Source organism: Daucus carota, chromosome 3, assembly GCF_001625215.2.
Source record: "Daucus carota subsp. sativus chromosome 3, DH1 v3.0, whole genome shotgun sequence".
Taxonomy (NCBI): Eukaryota; Viridiplantae; Streptophyta; class Magnoliopsida; order Apiales; family Apiaceae; genus Daucus; species Daucus carota.
The window spans coordinates 6,391,084-6,400,224 of record NC_030383.2 but is presented as its reverse complement, the minus strand read 5'-3'; the positions used below and the strand labels follow the sequence as shown (position 1 = coordinate 6,400,224).

The 9,141-nt window shown below is 34.5% G+C and overlaps 1 protein-coding gene across 2 annotated transcripts; it reads left to right on the top strand.

Moving 5' to 3' along the window:
- The first annotated feature begins 351 nt into the window (after window positions 1–351).
- LOC108214755 (putative clathrin assembly protein At5g35200) lies at window positions 352–7,959 on the top strand. 2 transcript variants are annotated; one of them, XM_017386923.2, is made up of 16 exons: window positions 352–541; window positions 1,295–1,437; window positions 1,525–1,594; window positions 1,717–1,814; window positions 3,158–3,299; window positions 3,393–3,493; window positions 4,020–4,103; window positions 4,301–4,351; window positions 4,445–4,510; window positions 4,596–4,661; window positions 4,770–4,850; window positions 4,956–5,033; window positions 6,058–6,201; window positions 6,295–6,370; window positions 6,612–6,724; window positions 7,235–7,959. In XM_017386923.2, the coding sequence occupies exons 2-16, from the start codon at window positions 1,339–1,341 to the stop codon at window positions 7,607–7,609; spliced, it is 1,644 nt and encodes a 547-aa protein (XP_017242412.1). In that variant the 5' UTR covers window positions 352–541; window positions 1,295–1,338; the 3' UTR covers window positions 7,610–7,959. The 2 variants fall into 2 exon arrangements, with proteins under 2 accessions (XP_017242412.1, XP_017242415.1); XM_017386926.2 differs by having other exon boundaries at window positions 386–541; window positions 1,317–1,437.
- The last annotated feature ends 1,182 nt before the right edge of the window (window positions 7,960–9,141 follow it).

The following is a 9,141-nucleotide window of genomic DNA, read 5'->3' as shown; positions in this document are numbered from 1 at the left end:
TAAGTTAAGAATTTTTTTATGTTGAAGACGTATATATATATTTTTTGGAATAAGCAATAGTTAATTTTTTAATCTTAAGTTACTCGAACACACAAACATAGTAATAGCGAAGCCTAATCATTTCCAAGGTCAATATTCTACAACCCATTTCACTCACCTAAAATTGAATAAACACGTCAAATGGCAATTATGTAAATGTACCTGGCACCGACATTACACACACTGTCTTTATATGCATACATCGTGCATATAATTCCATTCGAAACAAATATACATATACACACAGGCTACAGCTACATAAAGAGAGTGTAAACTATATTTAAATCGAAATTACAAATAATGTCGTAAGCTGTATATATAGTGATTGTGATGCCGACGGCCAACCAAATACGAATTCTCATTATTTATTTTTCTTCCCAGACTTTTCTTCGGTGAAATCCCCCCCCCCCCTCTCTCTCCCCTTTTTTTTCTCTCTCTCTCTCTCCCTCTCTCTCAGCTACAACCACTGTTACAATATACTTATACATAGTTCTATTTGCAGGTTCGTTTCATCTTTGATTATTGATTATGTATTTATTCAAGTCATAATTGTGCAGCTGTTGTTACTTTTTACTTTTGTTATTGTTTTACATTAATATCCTGATTCTGATTATATGTGGAGAATTGTGTACTAGTTGTGTTTGATTTGGTGAAATTGTGTATATATGTGTTCTCATAAATTGTTGATTGTTGATCATCAATTAGAACCTTAGCTTTGTTGTAGTGTTGATTACTTGCTTGAATTTGAAGGTGTTAGTCAACTCCTGATGTTGCGATTGCTTGTTATCAAATCAATTTAATAGTTTGTGTAATTTGTAAGTATTCATTTGATCTGCGAGAATTCTGAACCACTTAAGTTAGATTTTGCCTGGTAATGTTAAAAAAACAACTTCATTGGTTCACAAGTCTTTTTTTTAAAGTTTAATCAATAATATACAACTTTAAAGTTAGTCAAATACGGTGAAGGTAATATTGATATTTTGCAAGTTTCTATGAACTCAAGGTGAAATCCTCCTTTGTATTTAAAATTGAACTTAAGTAAGTTTGAAGCTGTAAGCTGAAAACTTGGCAAAGGACGAAAATTATTGGTTGACTTGTTCTATTCTGTAAGTTACTTTTTAGGTAAAACAAACGCCTCGTTGGTAGGATTAGAGTTTGTCTGTATGTATTTCTTCATCTAGAAGACAGGACCTGTATTCAAATTTAAAAATTAATTGTTCTTGTTGATAATCGATGAGCTTGTACTTGATTACAGGGATTTGATCTGCGTGTTGCAGATTTTTGTAATTTAGAGCAAAAATGTCGGGAGGTGGAACACAGAGTAGTTTGAGAAAAGCACTTGGAGCTATCAAGGATACAACAACTGTCAATTTGGCTAAAGTGAATAGTGACTATAAGGTTAGGTATTTTTTCACTTCCCAATTAGCTCTTGTGTTTTTGTACTTCTAATATTTGTTCCATTTGGAATTTGGATATATACTGCAGGAGTTGGACATCAACATTGTTAAAGCAACTAATCATGTGGAGCGCCCTGCAAAAGAAAGGCACATTAGAGGCAAGTGATTTCAGTTTGATGCGAAAGTAGACCTGTATTATGTATACTTGCTCAAATTGTGCACTCTCCTATTGAAATGGAAACTAAGTAGCTAACAGACTTAAGTGTGTTGTTTGTTGCAGCTATTTTTGCTGCCATCTCTGCTACAAGGCCTCGTGCCGATGTTGCATACTGCATTCATGCTCTTGCAAGACGCTTATCGAGGACACATAATTGGGCGGTATGAGTTCTTCCCTAAATAATATACACTAGCACAAAGAACAATCATGAAATAAACTCGGGCACTATAATTTAGTTGTGGCATGAATCGGAGTTCTTTTTATTAATATACTAGAATATTTTATGATTTGTAGAGGTATTAGAGCATCTCCAAGAGGCTCTTCATTTAGGCTCCTAAGTTGAGATTTGAGGAGGGAGAAGCAAAATGTTGCTCCAAGAGACTCTTAAGTGGCTCTTAAATCTTAAGAGCCTCTTGTTTCTCTCTCCTCTCTCCTCAAAGTTAAGAGCCACCACATGGCTCCTAACTCATTTTTTCACAATAAAAAAATCATTCCCTCCAATCAACCTCCATCTTTCCCTTTCTTTTGTTATAGTGGAGCCCAATATATGAATAAAATATGAAATAGAGAAGAGATATAGAGAGAATTGTTGGAGTTTACACTCTTAACTTTGTCCTAAATTACTAAGAGTCACATTTTTTATATTATATTTAAGAGCCAACAAGGAGGCTCTTGGAGATGCTCTTATATATTTGTTAAAACCTTACTCTATGTGTTTGTCTGGGTCAATGACTCTATTGAAACATTTTCAATGGTAAGAGATGATTGTATTAGTCAAATGAAAATGGTATGCATGTGATCTCGTACTGCAGAAACTGTAGAGCTTATTCATGTCAGAATTACCTTCTTAAACTGTAGTGGCCATTGGGTTTACCTTAGGCATTACAAGGTTTTATTTCTCAAGGAGCCTTGAAAGGCTATTACTGAGTAGAATATATTATATCCTAACTATGTTGTTATCTAGTTATGTACTTGTCATAGCATCCTCCCGTTCAACAATTTAGACCAGTAATTTGTTCAAATTAGAAAATTTGTTAATAAACCTCACCACTAGTCAAGTTTGGCCAATAAATTTCATGTTCTTGATCCAGGACCAAGTGGGAAAGGCTCATCCCCACCCCTTTCCTGCACATAAAAAGGTCATGGTTTTAAACAAGTACTCCCACACCGCTTATACTACCCCTTCCCCTGATGGCTAAAAGATCATGGACTCATCACTTATGGCCATGGGTTCTAATCCTCACCCCTCTTCCCCATGTACTTCAAAATTATGATGCTTTAAAAGATATGTAACATGCCAAAATAATGAAATATAAAAGGATATGGGAAAAGTGTATATTGTTTTGATATGTTTAACTCATCAGGAAATCAGATTGGATTGCTGTCTATATTGAACTTCTAATACTGCTGATATTAATAACTTGAAACATACTTCAGAATTCAGATGCTGTAAATTGTGTGATTCAACTGCAACAATTCTTTATTAAATCCTTGTCCCAACTAGGTTGCCTTGAAAACTTTAATTGTCATTCATCGAGCTTTGAGGGAAGTGGACCCCACATTCCAGGAAGAGCTTATAAATTATGGCAGGAGCAGAGGGCATATACTCAACATGGCTCACTTTAAAGACGACTCTGGTCCTAATGGTAAGAAAACAATATTTGATATCAAGTCTTTTGGACTATAAAAGGAGGTTTAGATATAAAGGCGAATGTTAAGTTTTGATCTTCTCTGTTCAGCATGGGATTATTCTGCATGGGTTCGCACTTATGCATTATTTTTGGAAGAGCGGATGGAATGTTTCCGGGTGTTGAAACATGATGTGGAAACAGATCGTCCGGTACACTTTTAACTTCCTTTTCATTTTTCTTTGGGCAAAGTAATCACTACTATCTCGCAACCTACTGAGTTCTAGGATGATTTTGGAGATATATTAAGAAAATTTACCCACCCCCCTTCTGAGGTGTTTCCTGTATACACGTCCACATGCTCTTGCAAAATAGTACATAATCATGGATGTGTTCCGTAGTGCACCTAAAAGGTCCAATTAATTTTATTTGTTTTCTACATAGTAAGAGGTGTTTTAATGCTGTAAAACGGTTCCAAGAAACTCTTAGCATTTATTATCGTTGTCCAGTGTCTCAATATCACTATACTGAATCAAAATCTTTGACTAACAATCCTGAGGTTGAGTTGAGCAACCATTTTCTATAATCACTAAAGTTAAGGTGTTATGTTCCAGTCCTCTTTCTCTACGTAATTATCTCTATAAGAGTGCTTGTTCCCCTGTAAATTTTCTGGTAAGACTGTCGTAGATCCAAGATGCTCTATCAATTTCCTCTGCTGATGATGATTTGGTTGTGCAGAGAACTAAAGACTTGGATACTCCTGAGTTGCTTGATCAATTACCAGCTTTGCAGCAGCTCCTCTTCCGTGTTTTAGGCTGTCAGGTATACAGTATTCTTCTGCTTAGAAGTTAGTCTAGTCATCAGTCCTGATCAATTGCTTCACACTGCTTCATACCAATAATTTCTGCGCATTGGTGTTTATGTTCTTTCAGTTCCCCTATTGGGCTTACTTAAATTTCTATATTTTTCCTTGTATTATGGAGTAATGATAATAAGGTAATATTGAAACATTAATGCAGCCACAAGGAGCAGCAGTCCATAACTTTGTGATTCAGCTAGCACTTTCTATGGTTAGTAACTATAAGCAGTAATCCTTATTTTAGCTTTTTGCTGTAACTCATCCTAATTTGCATTTTTTTGTTTATTATATTTTACTACTACAGGTTGCTTCAGAAAGTATCAAAATATATAATGCCATAACAGATGGCACAGTTAATATGGTTGACAAGGTCTGTCGTACGCTATGACTCTGACTATGAATTTAAAACTTCTGTTCATCTTCAAATACACTTAATGCCATGCTTTTCTTAACAGTTCTTTGAGATGAACCGACAAGATGCTCTCAAAGCTTTGGATATCTACAGGAGGGCAGGGCAGCAGGTATATATGTCAAAATCATCTTGTCCTCTCAACTCTCCCTCCAAAAGATAAATATATTGAGTTACTATCCTAAGTAATTAAGGGAAATTTATTGTGCCAAATATTCAGGCAGAGAGACTGTCAGAGTTTTATGAAATATGTAAAAGTGTTGATGTTGGACGCGGTGAAAGGTTCACTAAAATCGAGCAGGTAGGGTATTATTGGGGTGCAAATCACAAGTTTGGTTAATTTTGTGATTTTTTTTTCTCGTCTAATTAAAGCAATGTCTAAACTTTAAATTTCTGATAAATGAAGCCACCTGCATCATTTCTACAAGCAATGGAGGAGTATGTGCGAGAAGCTCCTCGTGCTTCAACTGCTCGCAAGGACTTGGTATGCAAACTGATTCTTTATCTTGACATGAGCAGTGATTGGGCCTACATAGGCATTACAATAGTTGTGATGTTAGTTTGTTGAATTTTATTATGTAAGATATATGTTAAGAATTTAACTCAAATTAATTATCTTATTATCAATTATTTTTCTTCTTAATATATAAATTGTATTCTTAAAATATAGCTTTAAAGAATGTCAATTTTATTATAGTGTTTGCAAGTCAATATTATGTTATTTTTGTTATGGGTTTCGTAGTTTTGATTATATATTTTAGCTTGTTTGCTATATAATTATTTTTCATAATTTGGATTCATCAGAAACTAATCATGTTATTAATTTTTATTAGAGAACTGATAAGTAAGGTTCACCCCTTACCAATTAAGCTCTAGCGTATAACATTATATGTTTACAACCTTGAAACTGCATTGTTGGAGCTTAATCGGTAAAGTGCGGAGTTATAAATCAATATCCTCTATTATATTGTCAACATATAATAAGTTTAAATATAAATGTAACTTATATGATCTTTACCTTATTTTCTGTTAGTTAGTAATTGTATTTTTGTTTTCTTATTGGGAACAGATTCCCTTATAATAACATGTGAACTAATAAAGGAATACTGATGTCGTTCAATGATTCTCTCTCTATAAAATTATATTTTTCCTAGATAACTGAGAACAATATTATTATTTTTGGCAGTGTTTATGATTTTTTAAGGTCAAGGGGAAATTGTTCTTGTATACTAATTGTGAATTGTTTGCAACTTATTTATTGGTTGAATGCTATGTAGGTTTTACATTAACTTTAGTTTTTAGTTGTCAGTTCACGTAAAATAGCATTTCCGATGTTAGTTATTGACAAGTTAGCTGAGTAAACGTTATTACGGGTAAAATATATAAGGCATTACATGAACTTTAAAATTATAAGTACTGTATCCGGTAAGATGGTACTTTCTTGTTTAAAATTAATTGCCAACTTAAGTATCTGTAATTTATTTAGCTGTAATATTTGGCAAATGCAGGCAATCGATGCTCCAAAGGTAATCCTAGCGATTGAGTATGAGAAAGATCCTGAAGTGCAGGAAAAACGTCCACCATCCCCACCTCCGCCTGAACCTGAAGCAGTTAAAGTGGAAACTCCTGCTGTTCAACCACCGGATTTGCTGGTATATTTTTTTTATAACTCTTTAGTTCTCCGGTGAAATATATCATGGGTTTTATGACATGTCTTGTATGGTATTGCATGTTTTTGTTGCCAGGGTCTGGATGATCCTGTTCCAGAGTCCGCTTCTTTAGATGAAAAGAATGCTCTGGCTTTGGCTATTGTACCAGTTGGTGAGTCTCCTTGTAAAATTTATGTTACTGAGAATTTAAAATTTCTAAATGTTTGGAAGTCTACTAATTAATATAGCTTTTTCCTACATATAGAATTTTCTTATTAGTTATTCTTTATTAGTCATTTGGCCATTCGAACTTATATAAATGCAACAAAATATTTCCTGTATTCAATATTTCAGTTATCGTGTTAGTTATATTGAAAGATATGTGTACTTTTTGATGATTGTGTCATGTGAAGACAACCAACCAACTACAACTGGACTAGATCTGGCGAATGGAGCAACAGGATGGGAATTAGCACTTGTTACTGCTCCAAGCTCGAATGAGAGTGCTGTGGCTTCAAGCAAGCTGGTAAGTTTCTGCAATTATTTTCAATTCCTTCTATTTTCTGTTTGCATTGAATTCTGTTATTGAACAAGTATGGGAAGGATGTCATGAGTGTCTTTTAAAAAGTGAAGTGGCCCTAAATTTAGTGAACTATGCTTCCTTGGTGTGTGGAGTTTTATGGAAGGGCGAATTGAATAAAAATTAGAAAATAAAAACAGAGACTGAAGAAAGTATAGTCTTTATTATCATATTAACATCTGTATTAAACTAATTTTAATTGGAAGATGGAAAGAGCATGATGTATTGATTTTAGTTTAAACTTGTGAGATTTAGTGGATCAAAGATTGACTAATGCAGAAATATTCACAAATCAGGTTAAATGAACCAATGGCCACCCTGTTTTCACTCCTTTTAACTGAAAGGAAATTATTTGAATTTTTTCACTTTATTTGAGAACTGTTGACATTGTGTTCAGTAGATTAAGTTTAAAGGTGTATTACTCTGAACTGAAGTGATTATTTTTGCCAAAAAAAGGCTGGAGGCTTAGACAAGCTTACACTGGACAGCCTATACGATGACGCAATCGTAAGAAGCAACCAGAATGTCAGTTCCAACCCGTGGGAACAACCTCAAATGGCCAATTTCATGATGCCGCAAACAGCATATGACCCATTCTATGCTTCCAACAATATTGCAGCACCACATTCTGTGCAGATGGCAGCCATGAACCAGCAGCAGTCGGCTTTTATGTTGCAGCAACAGCAACAACAACAGCAGATGATGATGATGATGAATCCCCAACAACAACAGGCCCAAAACCCCTTTGCCAGTCCCTATGGTGGTAATGCATACTCCCATCCTCCTGGTATGCCTGTTCAGTACTACAATCCTTATACAGGACTAAGGTAGACAACAAACAATTAAGAACCTGTTCTTTCGTCAAGTACACAGAGGACTACTCAAAAGTTGTAATTAGTTTTGGCATCCGAGATTGGGAGGATAGTCAGATATGTATTATATGTTGTGTAATTTTAAGAGTTAGGGTGATTAATTTTTTGAATATATAATCAGGGAGACATGTCTATACATTTGTATTGTCTGTGTCTATGGGGAATAAAGTTGTGAGACCTGTGAGGAATTCTTTTGGCCTGCTTGTGATTTCAACACCGCAGGAATTTTATTCTTTTGTTAATCAATAAGTGGATAGGAGACATTTTTGTTACTCTTAGTAACAGTAATTGATTATTTGGCCTGTAGAATGAGCTGTGAATCTGTGATGTTTCTAAAGTTTAGCCTTAGTCTTAATTTATCCCCTCTCGGCGCTGCCTCCATATCTATGTTGGCTTAAAATATGTTATCCCACATTTTATGTTCAAGACTTTTTGTCTATGCCGGATTCTTTCTGAATCATCGTCAAAACATTACTGATTCCAATATCTCAACGATAGATGGCTGATAACTAATCCTGAAATTTAAGTTCGTCTAGGTGCTTAGAGAAGTCCAATAAGATATCGGAATTTTCGGATTTTTTTTGACATTCCTAATTTACAATTTACAGGCTTATAGCACTAGAAGTGTAAGAATATGAGTTGTAGGGAAATATGGAATAATTTTGTAACAAACTAGACGTGATCAAACAGTAGTTTATAAAATTGGATTCAAAATTTGCTGAAAAAACTAAAGAAAGTCTGACAACACTTCGGCTAAGCCTGATTTATACTCGTTTTGTTTTTTAAAATATAAATCCTTTGATTTTTAGTATATATTTTCATCTCATAATTACCTTCTCCCTGTTACAAAATTTTCCGTATACGGATTCTGAGTCACTTCAACCAAACACTCGCGGTGAGAGAAAGGGACCGTTCTTAAATTTACGGGTTTCTTATAATTTTTCACATGGAAATGACATGTACAGCTAAAATAGTATGTATGGACTGTGACCATGAAATGTCTTGCGGATCCTCATGGCCAGCTGACATAACTGTCGTTATGGTCATTAGTCCCCGTGAGGATGAGTGGTTTCTTTGGACTTTCCAGAGGTCGACCATAAACAAATATATACACCTATAGACGCTAAATCTACCAAAGAAAGAACAATGATGGCTTATTCGTAGGTTCCAAACGGATTCGAATCTAATCATAAAGAATAATCAAAACAATAATAGAAGAGAGGGGGATGGGCAGTGTTAAAATAGTTTTAACACCAAACAGAGCAAGTAAAAGGAATTTAAATAGCAGTGATAACAATTTTCTGCAAAAAGAAACATTTATTGTATAATACGACTACGTATCCTGTGACTAATTTTTTTAATTCCGATTTTGATTTAATCAAATATTCGGAATTTCAATATCCGCTCTTCGGATTTGAACGGTGTATATTTTATGGGTTTGTCTAACCTCAGGGCACAGGTTTAGGACATTTATTGTATCTTGTTTTCATG

What these genes read in the sequence shown, in the direction of transcription:
- LOC108214755 (XM_017386923.2), top strand. Translation starts at nt 1,339, where the DNA reads ATGTCGGGAGGTGGAACACAGAGTAGTTTGAGAAAAGCACTTGGAGCT. An exon ending in GGTTCACTAAAATCGAGCAG is followed by an intron (nt 4,851 to 4,955) that starts GTAGGGTATTAT and finishes TGATAAATGAAG; the next exon opens with CCACCTGCATCATTTCTACA. An exon ending in TTCAACCACCGGATTTGCTG is followed by an intron (nt 6,202 to 6,294) that starts GTATATTTTTTT and finishes TTTTGTTGCCAG; the next exon opens with GGTCTGGATGATCCTGTTCC.